The sequence below is a fragment of the Rhopalosiphum maidis genome, chromosome 3 (assembly GCF_003676215.2).
Source record: "Rhopalosiphum maidis isolate BTI-1 chromosome 3, ASM367621v3, whole genome shotgun sequence".
Lineage (NCBI taxonomy): Eukaryota > Metazoa > Arthropoda > Insecta > Hemiptera > Aphididae > Rhopalosiphum > Rhopalosiphum maidis.
Genome location: NC_040879.1, coordinates 46,051,624 through 46,073,787, shown reverse-complemented (window position 1 = coordinate 46,073,787; position 22,164 = coordinate 46,051,624). Strand labels below are relative to the sequence as shown.

General features: G+C 25.6%; 1 protein-coding gene across 1 annotated transcript; it reads right to left on the bottom strand.

Annotated features, from left to right (window-relative positions):
- Window positions 1-530: 530 nt before the first annotated feature.
- On the bottom strand, window positions 531-20,115 carry LOC113555572 (MATH and LRR domain-containing protein PFE0570w-like). The gene is made up of 24 exons (XM_026960005.2): window positions 19,671-20,115; window positions 17,060-17,203; window positions 16,694-16,841; window positions 16,504-16,638; window positions 16,280-16,430; window positions 16,000-16,192; window positions 15,812-15,926; window positions 15,386-15,682; window positions 15,128-15,321; window positions 14,844-15,024; window positions 14,643-14,783; window positions 14,399-14,564; window positions 14,099-14,335; window positions 13,910-14,027; window positions 13,667-13,836; window positions 12,583-12,692; window positions 12,376-12,520; window positions 11,722-11,891; window positions 11,534-11,645; window positions 11,226-11,454; window positions 9,946-10,037; window positions 4,280-9,065; window positions 1,422-1,543; window positions 531-925 (listed from the first exon to the last, which is right to left on the bottom strand). The coding sequence occupies exons 1-24, from the start codon at window positions 19,884-19,886 to the stop codon at window positions 841-843; spliced, it is 8,457 nt and encodes a 2,818-aa protein (XP_026815806.1). The 5' UTR covers window positions 19,887-20,115; the 3' UTR covers window positions 531-840.
- Between the last annotated feature and the right edge of the window lie 2,049 nt (window positions 20,116-22,164).

Sequence of the window (22,164 nt, the reverse complement as noted above, 5' to 3'; positions counted from 1 at the left end):
ACATAACATGCGGGTGTAGTCGTAGCGTCCTCTTAAGCTATATCTTAGAAATATTATACCAGACGAGGGCGCCTATTAGGATGTTTGATGGGAGACAATATGTTACTTCTCTAGAAAAATTATTGTCATTTTATTTAGTTGTGAACAATAAAATAATTTTTTTTAGACGTATTACAATTACAATAATTATTAATTAATAAAAACAACACATATTTAGTACAATTTAAATATTGAATATCAAAATCATTTAACATCCAATTGCAATTTTATATCAAAGTTATATATTTTATTTAATGTTAATCCAATTTTTGTAATAGTTCATTATAAATATAAATGTATCCTAATTATAACAGTTAAATAATACAATTTTAAGTACAGAAATAAATGAATACACATTATGTCATTAGAATAAGTTAGTTAATAACTTGATTATATTTGTTCTTTAAAAAACTAGGAAGAATGGAGATGTGAACAATTAACAAAAATCAAAGTATAATCAAAACTTACAAAACATAAATGATTAAATAAGGTTTTGATACTAAAAAAATGTATTTATTTCAATATCAAACATACATAATTATAAATATAATAATAAAATTCAAAGTCAAATTTTGAAATTATACAGTTGATTTAATTTTTAATATTATATTTTTTAACAATCTTACATGACCACAGCTAAACTAAGATGAAAATCTATTTTTTGAAATTTAAACATGTATACGTACAATAACAACATACGGCAGAATTTAAGTTTTAGGTAATTTATAGGATTAATTTTTATTAATAAATAAAAATATATTCCTATTAATATAAATATTAACTTTCTATTAATGTTAATTACTAATTTTTTTTTAAATTTGTTTTTCTAACATTTCTTTTCTTTTCTGGTTTTGGCACAGTGGTGTTATTAATTGTTGTATCTTGTCTGAAAAAAATAATAAAATTCATATATTTCAAATAATTTATAACATTAATAATATAATTAAGTTATACATTTAGACTTCACATTTATAAAAAGGAAAATTAAAAATATAATTTCTATAAGATAGAATGATTAGCAAACTATACACCATATTAATAAGAACATATTTATACTGATAAATTGTTCCAGTATTACTTAATTGTTGTTATAAAATATAAATATCGTGTTTGTTCTTCAAGAGAAATATTCTTTAAATAAAGTCAACAAAGATTCTAGTAGGTACAAAAAAAACTGGACAAATAGAATAACTCATATTTTGAATCTCTTATGGGGTTTTATATGGAATGTTACTACTAAGGATTAAATCTGTTTTTATTGATAAAGATAAATCATATAAAAATAATAATATGTTCATAGCTTAGGTAACTAATAATATATATATGTATATATATAAGTTATTTCTACAGTTTAATTTGGACAGTATAATCAAATTTCTTACCCGATGATAGACGTAGACTGTAATGATTTATCTAATATTGATTGCAGAGAACGTGTCATACGTCTTTCTGAAGTAGGTGGTTCAACAATTGCTGGTTCTATTGGTGCGTGAACGATTGTTTCCTTAAAAAAAATGAATAATTATTTAACTATTTATAAGCTAAATTGGTGATAAATAATGTGTGATAGTTAATTATCATGAAATTCAGAATTTGAAAAATTGAGATTAAAACATTATTTGACTGTAGACAATAAAATCTAACAACAAAAATAATAATTATTATGATGAGCTCAATTATACGGAGGTGGATGAAAAAAAAACATGGCATAAATATTGATTATTACATGATAAATTATTAACTAAATTGTCTACTAAATTATTATGAATATAATAAGCAATTTATAATGTTATGAGTATTCATATACAGTTTTTAGTCTATTTTTAAATGTTGATTCAAATTTGATTAATATACATTTTATTATTATTTCAAGTGAAATAATAATTAATACAATATAAGTTTTACCATGAAAAAAATTTAATAAACAACTAATTTTTTAAAATATTGAAGCTGATTTTGTTTAAGCACTTATATTAAAAAAAAAAATCAACTAATATTCCTGGAACACTAGAAAGGAAAATTACCAAATAGTGGAATTGTTATTTGTTTATTAATATATTATATATAAATATCAATTCTTCAAAATTACAATCATAAGATGATTAAATAGCATCATTCAGATTAGATTTTTACTATTAAAGAATTAAAAAGCTATTAAAATTACAAAAATTAGAAATAATTCAAAATATATAATATTATTTTTATAATATAATATACTTTTTTAATATGAGGTATTATGATAGATATTTAATAAAATGGGATGAATTAGTTTAATAATAACGAATGTGATATTATTTTTTAACTTTCATTTACAGTGTGGTTTTGATGCAAAAAGGATTTTATAAGTATATTGGGAATCAAAATTATTTTACTAAAAACTTTAAACTGATTTTTTCCAAAAAACATTGCATTTAGGTATTAAATTATTAGTATTTAGTTATTATAATAAAATATTACAGTAAAAATTAATAATATCTAAAAATAAATCAAAAAATGACATCTTGTAAAGTAAAATTCATAATATTATTATGCATGAAAAAGTTTTAAGTTTCCATGAATAATGTTTCTAAATTATAATAAAATAATTAACATTGTTATTAAAGGTTTGAATAAATAATTTCATCCAATTTTGAACTTAAAATGTCTACAAAGAATAATTATTTTTATACATTTTTTTAGATTTCATCATATAGATAGGTTTTGGTATGCACTACTTGTGAGGAGTCTTGAATCAAAATTTAAAAACTTAGATATAAAATTAAGTTTTAAAGTACAAATTTTGAACAAATTATTTTCAAAAATACAAACATTAGCAAATTTAATTATTATATTACATAAAATCTTGGTTAATTCAGTTCCAGTTAATTGAATACTTGAATGACTAAGCATGTATATTGTATGGTTTTACCACAGTAAAATAAATTTGGTTTTAGTACCAAAAACCCAAAAAATTAATATTATTGGTTTAATTTTAAGATGGCGATAGATATTTATTTATCATTAAGAGACCCTAGCGCTACATGTTTAATTTAATTTTTTTTTTTATGAATAAATTTAAATTAGCTAATTTGTGAATCTGATTATAAGAATAATTTTGATGGTAAAGTCAAGTAGTTTATTTTTCAGAATTTTTTTTTAAAATATCAATATTTTTTTATTAAATTAATTTGGAACGTTATAATTTTTAAAAAAATATGATTTTTGAGAATTTGCTGACATGAGTATATTTCTTAATTTATTTACTTGTCATATAATATTAACAATTTTTGTCATATGTTTAAGTAGCATAATTTTTTGGTCAAGTCAAACTGTTATATGCTGTATATGCAACAAATTTGCGTTCAGTAGAACACATTAAGTGTTAGCTGTAGCTTTAATATTAGAGAATTTACCTATCATGAAAATTAAAGGTTAAAACAAACATCAGTGTCGAAAGATTGATTTTTTTTATAAATTTTAATTTATATGCAAGATATGAGTATATCAAATATTAAAATTGAAAATGCTCAAACCTAGTTTAAAAATTAAAATATTGACAAAAATATCAATATTATGACATTGATAATTTATTCATTATGTCAAGAAATGTTGAAACAGAACATATTGTAGGTTGGAAAGGTTGGCAAATATAATTTCATATGTTTTGATAAGTATTTCAGAGGAGGATTAACTAGATATTATGATCTCAAGTACTAAATTTAGAAATATTTTAGATATTTATTTCAAAAAATAAATTACAGATATATTTGTAAGCTTTTGATAAATATTAAAAACTGATAATACTATTAATGCTATTGATACTCTAATAAGTTGCGAAAAATTTAAAACTTCTTTTTGTAAAGTTTAAAAGCTGGACTTGTAATATTTATAAATATTTGTAACTTCAGTTCAAAAGGAGACTCTTTAATAAGTCTGAAGATACTGCATTACTCAAAGACAAGAAACTCATTATCTTAAGTTAAACTATTAAGTTACTTTTTTCTTATAACTATTAACATTAATTAATAAATGGTTTTGTATTAACATCTTTAGAAATTGAAAAATCTCAACCAAATACGTAAGTTGTAAATAATTTTTTTCCTATGCTTCAAAAGTATTTATTACTTTTTCTACTTAGATTTATTATATTGTTAATAAGACTATTATTTTTTATATATAAATTTGTGCAATTGAAATAATAATATTGTTTTTTAAACATCACTTTAAAGATTAATAGTTAAAATTATTAAATAACTCTTACCTTTATATTTTTAGCTTTGCGTTTAGGCAATAATTCCTCTTTTTCAAACAGAGTTGTAGCTGATTTCTTTGGAGATTTAATTTTGGGTGTGTTGCTAACAGACAATTTTCTCGGTCTGTTAATGGGTACTTTTGATTTAACCGGTGGTCTGATTTCACTCTTAATTGTACGGTGAATAGGATCTAATTCTATATTGCTAGAATTTTGTATCATTGATCTAGTCATAATACGTTTGGAGTCTGTTGATTCATCTGAAGAAGAATCTTCATTTTCAGAATTTAAGTTGGCCATACGTATTTTAGAACGTTTTTTTGCTGGAGTATACAACATATGCTGAGAAATGTTTCCAGCTATTGGTGATAATTGTTCACAAGAATAAGAAGAATTAGAATTATGATTACTTTGATAAGACTCATTTGAATTTAATTCTGATTCAGCAACTTCTTTTTTTTCTTCCTCAACTTCATTTAGGATTTTTTGTTTTTTTCTACTCTTGAGTGATTCCGAAACTGAACGTTTTCTAATTTTTTTGGGCGAATTCAATGCTTTTTTTAAAACTCCTATTAAATCATCTTTTTGAGTAGAAATTTCTTCATTTGAAATTAATATATTTACACTTGAACTTCGTTTTGGTTTTTTTTTTACAACAGAAAATGTTAGAACAGGATCTGGTTCAACTGATTTAGATCTTCTTGGAGTTCTAATTTTTGTATTTTGTTGACATTTTGTGCTTAAATTATTATGTTCTATTTTTTTCGATGCATTAGTCAAGAAATTGAATTTTGATTTTCTTTTTAATGCTGCACTTTCAGTTTTTGGAATATTATTTTCCGCATTTGAAGTATCTTCTTCAGGTATTTCTTCTAAGCCAAACACAGTTCTTCTATTAGTAGCTATTGATTCTTCTACGGGAGCTAAAGATTTTGATCGTCCACTTCTGCGTTTTATCGATGAAATATTTCCTTGGCTTTTAGATTTCTTTTTTGATAATGACACCCTCACTTGTCTACTATTATCTTCAACCATATCAGAACTGCGGAAAATATTTGAAGAAATAGTTTCCAATTGAACTTGTTTAGGTTCACTTTTAGCTCTTGATCTTGTTGTTATTATTTTGGTATCCACTGATGGAATCGATTTGGCTTTTTTTATTTGCTCGATAACAAAAGGTGTACATGAATTATCTTCTTGAATTGGATCAGATAACAAATTAATTTTGCCACAAGTTAATTTTTTTTCTATTTTGGAAGGAACATCCAATGAACAGCAGTTTTTTATTTTTGAAATACTTCTTCTAGAAGACGAACGCAAACTATAGTTTTCAACTTGTGGAATAACCAGACATTTTTTCTGATGACTTCTATCCAATTTTTCGGCTAAATTTAATTCTTTTTTATCATCAAAATTTTGAGTATTACTAGGAACATCTGGGCATTGCAGAATAATAGTATTGTCTGCGGACTCTATTTTAACAACATTTTCAATTGGTAGCTCAATTTTTTCACTTACACTTTTATCAATGGGATTATCATACGTTAGCATTAAACTTGGTTCAAATGAAGCAGGATAGCATTTTTGTACTTTGTCAACTGAACATTTTTCTTCTGTAGAAGTTAAAACATTAGTATCAACTTGTTGAAGTGCAATATCTTTAGATTTTACTAGATGATCATTATCACTGAAATTATCAAACTGTTCAATGGTCGATGAACAAGACACAACTGATGTAGTGCATTTAGAATTAAGTTCTTCATCTTGGGTGTTGATGATATTCTTTAAGTATTTTGGTTGAGTTGTTGTTTCAATGTTTCTTTGAGATATTGAACAAGTTTTTACATCATCTACAATGATACAAGATGATGAATCAGTTGTTTCTATTGTATTAACAGAATTTTTAGCAAAAGTTTCGACATCATTTGGTAGAATACCCTCTGTTTTGAATTGATCTTCTGATTCATTGGGCACGGATTGATTTATTTGTTTGATAGTTAGTAAGTCACAAGATTTTTGATTTGTTAAATCTTCATTTTCCAGTTCAAGAGACTCTTTTGATAAATTTACACTTACATTCGGAGTTTGCTCTTCAATTTCAAATACTTGTACACAATCAATGTTTCCAAAATAAATAGGTTTTTGAAGGCTGGAATTACCTAATAAGAGATTTTGGCCATCATCAGACAATGTTTCATTAGCTTCTTTGAACTCTGGTTGTAAATTATTAGTTTCAGCTATGTTTTGTGTATCAATATTGTCGTCTGGATTACTCTCTGGTAATGATTCTAGCTCCAATATATCTTGAATTTCACCCTCTGCTTCAACCTCTAGTTCTTTATTAGTATTATCTTCTTCAGTATTAACTACAACTAACTCTTGGGTTTCAAGTTTATCAACTTGTACATTTACATTCAACTGTTCATTTTCAGAAGAATATACATGACCAAATAGAAGCATAGGTTTTTGCTCGGGAATTTCTTGTTGACCAAAAAATGATTCCCCAAACATAAATGGAGTCGACTGATTAACATCCATTTCTATCTGATCTGATTCAATTCCAGTCATAGTAAGATGATTAAAACCATCATCAGGTATGGGATTAGATTCATTTCTTGATGTTTCAAAAGAATGATATTTATTAGAAGAAGCATACTCATCACAATGGTTATCTTCATTCTGGTCAAAACATAAATCATCTTTATTGTCAACGTCATCTAGAATAACAGGCAAACTTTCTTTATTGTCTTCCTCTGTATTTTCTACTACTTTAATAACATTATCATCGTTTTCTAACACATATATATCATTTGTCTTGTCGTCTTCAACTATAATACTTTCAGAATTCTCATTTTCTTCATTACTTATCTGATTTTCATTATTAGAATGAGTCTCCTCGGCAAGATTTACTAGTGAATTGGATTGTGTATCAATAGGATCCATCATTTTATCAGAGTCAACTAATTCATTTTTTTCTAATGTTTTCTCACTTTTTAAAGTTTCAAACGATTTCAAATTATTTGTTGCACATTCGTCATCAAGTATGATATCAGATTCAGACTCTTCAGAATTGTTATGATCACTTGAATCTTCAAATGCTTCTGAATTCTTTTCTTCGTTTTCACTATCCAGTAAGATATCTGATTCCTCTGAACTATTTTCTTCACTAGCATCATCAATTATATAATTTTGTTCTTCAGAATCGTTTCCTTCACTTGTAACATTAAGTTCTTCTGAATTATTTTCTTCACTTGCATCATCAACTATAACAACAGGTTCTTCTAAATTTTCAACTTTTTTGCTAACAAGTGTGTCAGTTGGTTCATCTAAGTTGTATTCTTCCAATCCATCATCAGAAATGACATTTAGTGCATCTGCCTTTTCTTCATTTTCATCTTGTTTTTCCGAATTATTTTCATCATCACTTGAATCATCAATAATGATATCTGATTCTGCTGAGTTATTTTCGTCGCTTGCATCATCAACTATGACATCTGAATCTTTTAAATTGTCTTCATTTATATTATAAGATTCATCTGCTACATTATCTGAATATTCATCATTTTTAACATATTCAGAGATTTCTAGATCATTATCTTCATCTTCATTAATAAATAAAACATGTCCTGAATTATTCTCACAGTTATCATCATCATTTCTTTTAACATTATTTTCAGATCCAGTCTCTTCGTTTCCATGAAAATATGTCATGCGATAAATTACTTTTTCTTCATTATTTTCATCAAATTTAACACTTTGTTGATCTAAATCATTCAGGCAAGGATGTTTCAAATTACTTTCTTCACATACAGCATTATATTGCACTGAAACATTATCATCTTCTGAATCTTCAACATCCTGTTCTGATATATCTCTGGAAATATCTAACTCTATATCATTTTCAATTTCTTCTTCTTCATTTTCTTCTTCTTCATTTTCATTTTCATCTTCTTCATTTTCATCTTCTTCATTTTCTTCTTCCTCATTTTCTTGTCCAAGTTCATCGTCATTACTATCTTCACCATATTGTCTCTTTTGAGATTTAAATCTACCGTACCTTGTATTTTCTAAATCACTATCTACACTACTATCTGAGGGCTGTTCACTGTATGAACTATCAGATAAAATATCACTTTCGTGCTCATCTTCTGAATCCAATAAAATTACATCAATATTTTTATTTGTTTTTAATACAGGATCATAGTCATTGGAATTTGTGTCTAGTTTTAAACAGTCTGTTGTAACTTCATTCAATAGTGGTTTTTCATTACTAATTATATTTTGTTTCATATCTGGAATTAGACAATCACTTTCAACGCCTGAAGAATTCAAGGTCAAAGAATGTGGATTTAAGGTTTTATTTTCATCTAATGAAACAAATTTTGGAGTAGAAAGTTTAATATCTTCCTTCAAAGTTGAACTTGTATTTTTTGGTAATAATGCTAAAACTGGCATTTCTTTGTCATCCTCTTCATCAGATGTCAACATAATACATTCATCATTTTCTAAATTTGAAACTATTTCTTTATTTTTAATTTCATTCTCAGACACATCATCTATTTCAAATTGTTCTTGTTCAGAACATGAATTTTCCTCAGAAATATCCATTTTTTCATATTCATTACTCATATTAATTTTGGAATTATCTTTAATCGATTCCTGGAAAGCTATAGGTATTTGATCCGAGATTGTTTGATTTGTTAAATCATTGACATCACTGCTACCAACACTATAAAAACTTTCATTTTCAGGATTATCAGCGAGTTGTATATTTACTACTTCTTCAGGATCATTTCTAAAAAATAAATATTATGGTTTGATTAAAAAATTAATAATTATTAATAAAATTAACATATCATGTTATAAATCGAGGTCCAATAATTGCCAATTATTATTGTGCATGGGTTATTCAATGTTGTAATCCAGATCTGTTATGAATTTAAAAATATATATTTAAACTATTTGTATGTTCCTAAATTTGTTATCTGATTCGACAACTTATAGCCAGATTAATGGAAGTTTAAGAACACCAGCTATTATGAATTAACTTATTATTTGATATATGAGGGAACAACCCAAAAATTCTGGTTGATACTGTCAAGCCAATCCTAGATGAATATTTTTTTTTTATCAATTAATTACAAACAAATTAATTAATTTATTTTATGATTATATAGAATGTGATTTACCAGTAATACTGAAATCAAAAAACATAAATTATATGAATTATACCTATATACTTTAATACCCAATTAATAAACATATATACAATGTTTATACGATTGTCCAAATATACCCAAATAATTAACATAAAATTTAATTTAACAAAGAACTAAGAATAGGTATACAGCAATTTTATTGAGTCACAACTTTAATGTACTACCGCAGCAACATTATTTTAAAGTATGACATGTCACTCATCCAATATTATTACAACACTATTATATATTAATTTTTAATATTTCATACTGAACTTGAAAATTTACCATTTTATCAAAGAATTAACTTTATGGAAGAAATATGTGATAAACTATATAAAAAAACAAATAATTGTTATCATCAAGAAAACAATTTGACATGCAATAAAGGAAAAGGCGACATCTACTATAGTGCCATCATAACAATCTAAATTTAATAAATACTAAAAACTAATATAAATAACAATCATAACACACCTTTTGACAGTAGCGTCATCATTACATGGTAGACTAAATCTTATTGAAGATCTTGGAGACAGTATTTGTTTATTGTTTGCAGCCAATTTCATCTGAAATCATAGTTAATTTAATAACAGATCAATAAATATGAATATGAATTCAATAACAAAGTAGTAAATCTTATTGTATCTTTCTCTTATTGAATTCATATATACATATATACATAAGTTAATATAATTTAATTTATATTTAAATTTTGTAATAGTTGGCAATTTTTTTTTAAGACACTATAAATCAGAATAAAATTAAAAATACAAAAAGTGAATTAATTGATTCACTATTTACTTTTCTTGATTGCATTGTGTTACTTAATACAAAACAATAAAACACATTTTATCATTTTATATTCATAATTATAAAAAGAAAAATGAATTCGTTAATAATACTGTAAAATTGTTTTTAGTTAAATAATAAGTTTTTTTTTTTATTGAAGACATAATAAAATACATAAATGTCTTATACAAAACTTTATTTTAATTAATTAGATGGTTTTTTTTTTTTAATTATAATTAACATTATATTTTATTTAAGAATATAGCTCTTGAAGAAAAACGTCCAAGATTTCAAATTTCAAATTACTTAAAAATATATATATTTTTTTTTTATTTTATCATTTTTTATATATAATAATATAATCATTATTATTCATTTTTCATTGTTCAAAAAATATTACATCAATATTACTGAGTGGCCGTAACGCACACATTATGAATAATGCTAACATTTAAACATTGCATGTCAATATCTAACCAAGAAATATTAATAAAATTATTATATTTACAAAAGTATATTTAGACGCATGTCGATTGTAACATCAAATAAGCAATAAATAAGTAGTTCTCAAAATACTAACAAGATAAACGCCACGCTCCCCACAATACCAATGACTTGTTAATTAAAGCTGAGAAATTCTTCACACTACTTAAAACATATTAATTAATGATATAAAACTATTAATATAATACCTACTTAATCTAATGTAAAGAATATGTACACAAATAATGGTTGTTATTTTAATACATTAGATTGATTATTTAAGTATGGTAAAATATGAAATTTAACTAATTTATGAAATGTAAAAATGCTATATATTTAAGAAAATCATTATTTAAGAGTATGAAACTGCATTTTATAAAACCAATAGTAATTATGCCAACCAAAATAATAAATTAACACACAATAAGAAAAGTAAAGATTTATAAAATTATATATATTATGCAATACAATAAAATATGTACCTTTAAAATTGATGAATAACTTGTAATAGATGGTGATGATATGGTCTTTTCAACTAATGGCGTATTAAGTATTTCTAATACATGTTTTTCAATTGGTTTTACAATTTCATTAACAGTGTTTGGTGTACTTAATGAATTGTCTTCTAATTTTCTTCGTTTTTCATTAGTAACTACATCATCTATAGGTGACCGCTTCCTTAAATTAGTATTTGCTGGTAAGAAAAGATCACTAAACAAATAAATTCAAATTAATACATATTCAGGTAGTATTTTTTTAAATTAAAGAATAATAATGAATAATTGTTTACATTGAATTTGATGGTGTCAAAGATTCACTCTTTCTTTTAACCAAAGGACTTGTTTTATTCATATCCATAATAAACATTTTACTTTCATTGTTCATACATTTCATAACAACATCTAAAAATGATTAATAAGGGTAAAAAAAAATTTATAGTAGGTTAATTACAATAAAAAAACTAAAAAAACAACTAACCTGGTTTACTATATATACTTCGAAGATGATGACTATAATTTTGGTTTATATCATCAGGAATAGTTTTTTCAAGTCCATCAATTAAAACACTGGTAATTTTTAATGCATCATTATTATTTGATGTAAGGCCTACTTTTAATGTTTGATTTAATTTGATAGCTTCTCTATGTCTAAAAAAAAAAAAATATTAAAAATAATTTATTTATACACAAATTTTATTGGATATTTACTGTTTTATATCTAGCTAACAGTAAACATAAAAAGTATTAATTATCAATAATATATATTTTTTAAATCTAATTGTATAGTCCATGGGATATTAATCATATTAAATTTAAAAACATCACAAAATTTTCTGATAATCACTCAATAATATAAATTAATTGGATAGCATCTCAACTGTTAATTTGAATGAGTATTTAATATTACAGTAAAAGTTACATTTTAATTGCTATAATATGTAGTATATATATTGACTAGAATGGATACTATTATAAAATTATATATAATTAATAACAAAAATAGATTTTATACGTGTATTATTATTAATTACAAACAATAATAAAAAAAAATGTTGAGTTAAATACAATTCTGTAACATGCAAGAATTTCATTCAACATTATAAATACATTTTGAAATAATAATCCAACTTACCTTCCTTGTTGTAACAAGAATAATACTTGAAAAATTAATGTTTCAGTATCATCAAATCTTTTCAAAAAAGACAAAAATAATTCGGCTTCCTCTGTTTCCCAGAGATACTCTATTAAACATTTTAATTTTTTTGTTTCTCTGCATCCTAATAATAAATATAAAAATATTAAAAATAAGTTTTTAATTAATATATACTTATTAACATACGATCGAAGAAGTAATCAAACAATGTTTGTTTTTCTTTGAAGGGTCTTTCTCGTAAATATATTAAAGTATCGAAACATTGATTGTCCATTATTTGCAAGTTAATATAAAATCTGAAATAAAAATAAATTAATTTTAATAAAATGTAATCGATACTATTTTTAATTTTTTTATACTAAACTATATAAATAAATTATAAATTGCTATTTTAGTTAATAATGTTAATATACATAATTGATTTATTTGGGTCACTTAAATAATTTATCCCAGGTCCTCCACCTGGATATTTCTTTGTGGTCATTTAGACTTTCGAGTTCACGTATTATATATGATTTGCATCATTTTCTATAATGATGATTAATAATTGAATGCTATACATTTTCACACTTAACATCACAAAAAAACAACTATATATAGCAACTTTGTATTATAGATTTTTACCTTGGTGCAATAGTATTGTTATATCTTGAAAAATATGTAATTGTTGTAATGTGCCTACACTGTATAATTGCAAAGTATTGCACAGGACATTTCACTTTATTATTGACATTACATACCCATGTAATGATAAGTGCTTTTACATCATACTTTAATATACATTCCTTTATTAATATAGATGAAATTTCAGAACCCGTACCATAATTATTAAATTAAAATTTAAGACCTCTTTATTAAAAAAAAAAAATGTATTAAGAAATATACATTTATCGTTCATTGTAATAATTTTGTATACCTATAACAGACATTGTAGTTGGAAACTTATTAAGAAACTCTTAATCGCTGTATGAATATATAATATAATTAATACGTACATGGAATAGTAACAAATAACACTGTTGTATAATTAAATTGTAAAATATTTACAAACTTATTCAATACCCTGAATTATATTTTTTTTATAAAAGTAAAGATTTTATGAAATTAAGTATATGTTGATAAAATAATTATCAAATAAATAACAATCAGTCTAAACAGTGCATAAATAATACAAGTGGATGACAAATTTAACAATAATCTTCAAGTATGGAAGAAATAGCCAGATTTTGGGCTATTCAAAAATAAAATATTATACCAGAATATCTCTTACTTATGATCTTCAATGTTGACCAAATTAATTTTAGTGAGTTGCAAGTAAAACCGTGCCCAAAAATATTTTTTTCTAAACACAAGTAATTTTAATACAGTCCAATGATACCAATCCCAAGATTTATCATTAACCATCCATTCATTATTACTGGCCAGAATTTCCATAGCTTCCTATGAAAATTAACAAATAAAATAATTAATGAAAATAAAATATCATAATAGTGAGAATAAGAATAATATTTACTTCAAACATGTCGTGATCTATTAACCAGCTAGCACGACAAAGAGTATTCAATCCTTTATTTTCAATATCAAATTCAATAGCAAAATTACACATGCGATTAGCAGTTATTACATCTATCCTAAAATTGATCATATTAAATATTATTATTTTTTAATAAGTAATTAATATATTTAAAATATTAAAACATACTCCTGTGATGAACAGATGTCAATCAAAAAATAAATAGTAATGAAATCTTTAATTTGATTAGAAAGTGCAGCATTCAAATAGATTCTTAATAGACACTGGACATTAGAAGGTGGATACAATCCTTTAGTTGCTTCACCACCTTCATGTTGCCATTGTTCAATTAATTTGTTTCCTTTAGGTTCATTATTTACAAAAGCGTCGATAAGATAAAAAGGCAAATCTCCAAATTCCATTCGCCTAAAAATATAATATTATTATCTAATTAATTTAATACTTCATTTTTAATATTTATTTACTAACCGTTTAATAGCATATTGGATAAGAGATGAAAAATCACATTTTATAAATTTCCGAGTAGGATCTTCTTCGATGGATTCTGGTAAAAGTCCATAACTAAGAAAACATGTTACTGCTTTAAAATATTGAGTAACCAAATTTAGTGTATATACACGATAAGAATAATCAACTGAAATAAGAAGATCAAAATAAAATTTAGTTTAATTGTTTTACATATAATATACTATCATAAACTAGATATATTTACCATTTATTATATGAATACCGTATGCATTATGTAAATCTTCTAGGAAATGTTTAACACACAACATTTGAGATAAACAATGATTTAATATTCTTTCATTTTTTTTACCCAGCTGTGTACCAGAATAATCAAATAACGGAACACCTAAAAAGATTTATATTAAAAGCGATAAATGTTATCATATTGAACAAATTAGATATTTACATAATTTGTCTGCGTATTGTTTAACAACCATGACATGTTTCCAAAGACATTGAACTAAATGTAAGATTGTTGCTTCACTAGAAACATAAGTTCCATTTTTCCATTCTTCTGCACACGCACTAAGAACTGACATTATTTTATTTTCCACTATAATTGATATTACAAAACTTCTTTTATCAGGCTGAAAAAACCAAAATTTGATCACCAATATATATTATATTATAACTTGAGTATAAATTAATTAATTGTTTTCATGAAAACAAAATCTATTTTTTATTTCTTACCAAACTATAATTTACGTAATCATCTGTTTTATCCCAAAAGAATGGTCTTAAATTTGTTTGTAAACACTGACTGAATATTAAAGTTGGATTTATTAACAACCTCCAATTTTTTAAAAGTAATTGATCCAAAATTTCTTGTTGAACGCCAGCATGTTTAAATCTAATTATTTCATTGTCTAACAAACAATCGCATTCTGAAAAAAAATTTAAAACTATACATATAGAACAAAAAGCTATCAGGTACTTTTATATTGTTACCAAAATATATTGAAGATGGATAATAGAGTTCTTCAACATTATTTCTAAAATTGTAACCAAAAGGGCGTAATGTTTTATCGGAAATATTTAAATCTAAATAACTGGCAATATGAGGCAATTTCACAAAACTAGCATAAGAATTTGATACTTTAAGATGATTTATATTTGATGGCATCTGGGCCTTATACCACTGGTTAATATCAAACAAAAAAATGTAAGATTCGGGACTGGCATCCACATTTTGACGAATTTCCATTAACATTGCAAATAATCTTATTTCACAATCTTCATCCATATCTAAACAATGACAAAAAAAAAAAAAAAAAAACAACTGTTTAAAATTATTACAGAATATTGTTAACATATATTGGCATATAATTTATTGATGATGATTCACATTAATCACAAAATAAATATTTTAGTTACCAGTTTCATTTCTGGACAAGTTCACATTACATAAACTTAATGCAGATATACATCGACCAATTCCAGTTTCTCTTCGTAATGACATTTCTAATTTTATGCCATTTCCTTTGTATACCTTCATACAAACACATCATATCATAAAAAAAAATAAAAATATTTAACTTCTAAACTTCTAAAATTGAACTCACTTTATATGAAAAACATCCATTTGACATCATCGTTCTCTGTTCATATGTTAAAGCAATCATTGTTGCATTGGGAAGTCTAGAATTATCTGATTGAATAATCCAAAGATAACATAGATTGTTTGGATCATCAGATGGTTCAAGAAATGTAATATGGGTTACTGGCATAACACATTTAGGCTCTTTTAATAAATATCTAAAGTTAAATAATAAAAATAATATGGGTTATAAATTTGAATAAAACAAATACAGTATTATTATTAACTAAAGATCAAATAACTACATTGTCCGCATCATTTTACAGTCCCATAGTTGAAAGTGACCTGTAGAATATCCAATGGCAACAGTATTGATTTCTTCATTATAAAACAAACTTGATATGCTGAAGTTTAATTTACCGCTGTATTGTTTTTTACAATAGATACAGAAATTTTCTAAAATAAAACATAAGGATAAATAAATTATGAATAAATTGTTTGAATTTTACTTATTGAATTATAATTTTACCATTTATAAATATTGCTAAATGACAATCACTATCATCACTCATTTCTTTTACTTCTTGGCAATCCTCATTTTTCCTTATAATGAATAACTTACTAGGTCTTAATTCATTTACAACAATTTCATTTCTTCTTAATTCTATAGAAAATTTTTTTTATTATTATCTAAAGGGTATAATATTTTTTCAACGTACGATTTTCAATGTGTTGTTGTCTTAAATCAATTGCGAAAACTGCTCCAGTTGCCATACCAACTAACAATACAGTGGACATAACTTTAAATTCATCGCAAAGTTGATCTTCAGCAAGGGTTTTGTTTTTTATTGTAGAAATATAAGATATCTAAATAATTTAAACAATAGTTAAAATTTATGTTTTTTATTTAGTAAAATTACTTAAGAGGCTGTCACACTCCTATTTGTTGTCCTATTAATAGGCAAATTCATTCTTTAAGTAAATTTTCTAACACAAAATGGTTTATATTGTTTTATAAGATTAAGACTAATGATGTGGGAAGTGTGCCCTCTTAAGGTAATTGAATAAATTAAATATTAACTTACTGGATTTGGTATATGAATACAACGAATTGTGGTTAATGTTGGCAATTGACATACAAATAATATCCCAGAAGATTTAAAAGAACATCCGACCAAAAGTAAGTTAGTTGTTTCTTTGCTCTTATGTAATTCTTGAACAAAAGTAATCTGGAATAAGAAAAATAGTACCAAGTATATCAAAGAAAATCTAGTAAAATATGAATGAGATAAAAAAAATCATTTTAATAATTGGTTAATAGTGTTATTACTAATTAGTCATTATCAACAAAGATTATTAATAAAAGTTTCTCATTGGTATGCCCTACAACATCTACAAATTAATTTATATCCTCGTTTACATCGATGAGGACTGAACTTTTTGTATAATTTATTACCTATGTAATTTTTTTTATCCATACCGGTTCAAGCTAGGCTACACAGACAAATATATTACAGGTTTCCAACCACATACCACATTTGGATAGGAAAATGTGTAATGTGTTTTTTAAATATGTTTTTAGTTTTTTATATGATGAAATATCAAATAAGAATAAGAACGCATGGTAGCAAGTGGCTAGGAGGATGATAAAAAAATAATTCTTGTATTAAGAGGACATCACACCCACATATGTTGTATTCATCTTACAAACGTATAATATGGCAAATTTTAGTTCAGTAGGATCAATTTTGTGTGATAAACTTAAATATTAGAGTGAAATGACCCATTATAAGCTAATCACACAAAATTGATTCTACTGAACAAAAATTTGCCATGTTATACAACTGTAAGATGAAGACAACACATGCGGGCATGATGTCCTCTTAAGTATATTAATTTGTTTTATATCATTCTGATTATATGTAATGAAATAAACTGTTTTGCTATTTTTTTCTAAATAATTTCAGCAAATTTTGCTAATTTTTGAATACATTGACAATTTTTAACATTTTTTTAATTGTATCACAATAGCCGCATCACTTACTACATTATTATTATCAGAAATATATGACATTTTTTTTTTTTTTGTCATCAAAATAATTTAGTTTATTATCAAAGATGAATAATAAAATAATTAGTAGAGTACATGTTGTTATTATATGTAGTAGTTGTATTAAAATGACCATTATGAGTTTTGAAAAGGGAAAATGGTTTGACAATGACAGTTTAACTTTAGGTATTTCTATTTTCATTAAAAAGTTGAAAATTTAAATACAATATACCTAACACTTTACCTAATACCTAATAATTTTAATACAAACATTTTTTCTAACAATTTTAAAACATAAATAAAGTATATATTTTTTTAACTATTTAATTTTTAAATAAAATCCAAGTCTTGATAATAATAAAAAAGAAATGTGAAATTGAAAAATGATTTATATTTATTGTGGAGGTGGCATAATATTTTAATACGTATAAACCTATTCGTAAGGAAGAAGAAAAAATATTAAATAGTTTAAGGTACTTAGTAGAAGAATTTTAGCATAACAAAAAATATTTACCTATCAGACTTTGGCCCTCAAGAAAAGTAAACCATGTCTCAGCCTAAATACATCTGAGTTAACGCATCTCTCACTCATTCAATATACAAACAACGTAGGTAATCACTGGTCATTAATCTATATGCGCAAAATGATTTACTTCTTATTAAGGCCATAGGCCGTAATATAGTAATAATCTGATAATTTTTTAAGTAGGTATAAAATAAAATGAAAAAAAAGTGGAAATTCACTTTGACATGAATAATATACCTACCTACTTAATTATTATTTAAATTTTAAAATCATATGCATATTATATTATTAAAGTATACCATAAATTATAAAATTAGTCGATTGTTCCATAAATTCATTACAGATACTTAAGTATTGGTACATGGCCGTAAGTAAAAACGCTGCAAGTTACCGTAGAATGATTTAAAAAAAAACATATTTTAGTATTTTGCATTTTCTTAAAATTATAACACATTGTATATTATAATTATTTAAATATTAATTATGATATATGTTTTCCTATGTAATTTTACCAGACAAATACAATGAAACCTAAATGAATTTTCAACAAGATATTTTACTTTTCATGTTGCACCTTAGAATCTATTGGTAAACATTTTTGATACTTTGTTCCAAAGCAAACAATGCAGCAATTAATAATTTCTTAATTGTATAAATAATTAAGAATTATTTATACACAATTATATTTATTGGTAAATAATTATTTTTAAAGAATTTACAAAACAAAACAACTGTTATTTGCAAGCCAAAATGTCTGTCAATTATAATTTGTATTATGTACTAAGATAAAATGCCATATCTTCAATAATACTTACGGCGTTAGTGCTTAGTATAGTATATTTGCGGCGTTATAACACAGTACCCACAAATTTTTCTACAATTTTTCAAACATACGGCATATTTATCAACACAAGCCGGAATTATACAATTATTTTTTTGTTTTTACATCATTTTAATTTTTTGGGGGTCTTACAGAGTTTTTGCTTAAGTACAATTATTTCCCTCCAAAACCGATCAAGTCATCTAGATCATAAGTATTTAATATGCCTACCAATTTATTTGCTGAACCGACACAAACTCAATCGAGTGTGGGCGGACACGACGTGGATATACGACTTACCGTCAACGATTTGTCCTTTTGATTTGCAGCAAACGACCGAGACGAAACAATGGACCCTAGCCGTTTCGAATAAAGTATGATGTTCGCCCCGGCGGCGAACCAAGCATACTCGCCATTGGAAATTAGACCGCCGGACTTGTCGCAATCCGATTCCAATAACTGATTGGAAATGTGATGCGAGCCGATGACTTGCATCACTTGTCTCAGAGACGACATGACGCCGTGCACGGTGTAGTCGGTGCACGCAGTCCGCAAAGAAAACACTCACGCTACCGCGCACACGATGCGGTTTTCCAAGTCCGCGGACCTGACAAAAACCGGAAACGCACACTCTCTGTCTAAGCGCACTGAACGCACATCGGCACCGCGTTTAATCGGCTGTCGATGAGTTCATAGAAAATCCATGCTTTGTAGAATGCTGTTTTTTTTTTTTTTTTTTTTTTTAAACGCACAACTACTGACACTACTATCAAAGTATCAGACTACACACTGCAGCGTCCGACGATATGACGGTCGCCGTCCCCCCCCCTCCGACAACGGCTGCCGATCACGTGGTTGCGCTGCTGCAGTCGTTCGAGAAACAGTGCTGTTATAACGGCAGATCGACAGACTGTTAACGGCGCGTTGATAAAAGATGGACAAATTAATTATTGGACGCGGTGTGTTTGCGGTTCGCCTCTTCGATCATCAAATACTATAACGGATGTAGTGATAATCACGGACCAAGACATCCTATCCATTGACAAGTATGTATCTGCCTCAGTCCGTGGTCACAGTGTGTATTATTTTGTTGTCGATTTAGCGACGAGTCTCCGAATTAAGTGTTCAATGTACGCATGCGCGAAACGACTTTTCGCACATTTATCCACACATAAATTTAATTGTCCATTCTACCGGTGGATAATTATGCGAGGAGTTGCAATACGCATGGGCTTATCGAACATCTCCTAATATTCAGTGATATTGGCAACATATTGTTTTTGTTCTACGCTGAGACCACGGATAATAGATCCGTGCGCTGTGACTATACGTCCATAGCTTGACAAAATATATATTTTGTCATGATCCATAGTCTATGATCTAAGGTTTGGGCACGGTGGTTTGGCTATGTGCAGCAATGACAGGGGTATGGTTAAACGTTAACGGAGATCGGACGACTAGCTAGATTGCCTAGATTGGGTCAGCGAATGCCGAACAGTAGCAACGTTGAATTGCTCTGTCGCACAGAGTATAGACTATTATAATTCATTTCTAAATACTGAAGTTTTATAACTTATAATTGTATAGAAGCATGGCAAAAATGTTAACTACAACAAATTCAACGCAAAGCTGTGAAATAAATTATTTGATAAGAAAAAAAATGTACCTATTCATTTTCAATTAATGATTTAAAATAATATTTAATTATTCTATGTTTAATTTATATATTACCAAGTAAAACTACAAAACATTCACTTGTGATTTGTCTATTAGTTGACCTGAATTAATTCATCACTACGAATACGAATCTTAACGTTATAATGGAAGCTGGTTGAATAGTATGCAACACGCTGCATTTAATGAAATATTAAAACAATGCCTTGCCTTATGAATGTTGAATGCAAATATAAAAAAGCAGAATTATTCATTTACAATGTACAATTAGATAATCAAGCATCAAGTGATCAATTATGTACAACAGCTTAAATATTTGGGAAGTACACAAATCACTGACAGTAAATGTAATGTTTGGTAAAAATGAGACACCGAATGGCAGTGTAAATGACAGAAAATAACAATACTATAAGCTATACGTAGAGTATCAAACTTAAATATATTTATTTTTCTGTAAAAATAAAAATATTTAATTAATATTTAACAAACTTATCTTTTAGTAAATATATTTATTTATATTTAGGTAAACTTCAGTACTATTCAGTTTCATTAGTTGATAGATTTAAAAATAGAAGACTTATAAAAACAATGGAGAAATTATATAACAAAAACATTAACCAAGTCAACAGTCCAAAATTCTATAACACTGAAACTGAATTCTTAAATAATAACTAAAAAACTATTTTTTACAAATCAAAACCTCTAATATTAATTTAATTGAGTTATGTTTCTTATCCAAGTAAAACATAAATTATGAATTTAGTGTGATAAGTACATAGTTTTTTGAGGAATTACACCGCTATACTACATACATAAAATATTTCATCACTGTTATGACTGGACGCAGACACTAGAGTTTTCAATCTTAAAAAAAATATAATAATAGTTTAATTTTAATTTGAGAATATTTTTCTAAAAAATTACATAACATTAAAAAATAAATATAAAATTGTATAGAACTATAGAATATTACTTTTTAAAATGAATATTACTCATATTAATTTCTAAAAATATTTTAAAATAATCTAATACTTTTTGTCAGATAGGTATGAACTTTAAATTGCAATTATATACAATAAAGTGATACACAGAAAACATACTAATACAATTAACATAATAA

Coding starts and splice junctions, on each gene's coding strand:
- LOC113555572 (XM_026960005.2), bottom strand. CDS start 19,886: ATGTCGTCTCTGAGACAAGTGATGCAAGTCATCGGCTCGCATCACATT. Junction 16,639..16,693: donor ACAACAACACATTGAAAATC/GTACGTTGAAAA, acceptor AATTTTCTATAG/AATTAAGAAGAAATGAAATT. Junction 926..1,421: donor CAGTCTACGTCTATCATCGG/GTAAGAAATTTG, acceptor TATTTTTTTCAG/ACAAGATACAACAATTAATA.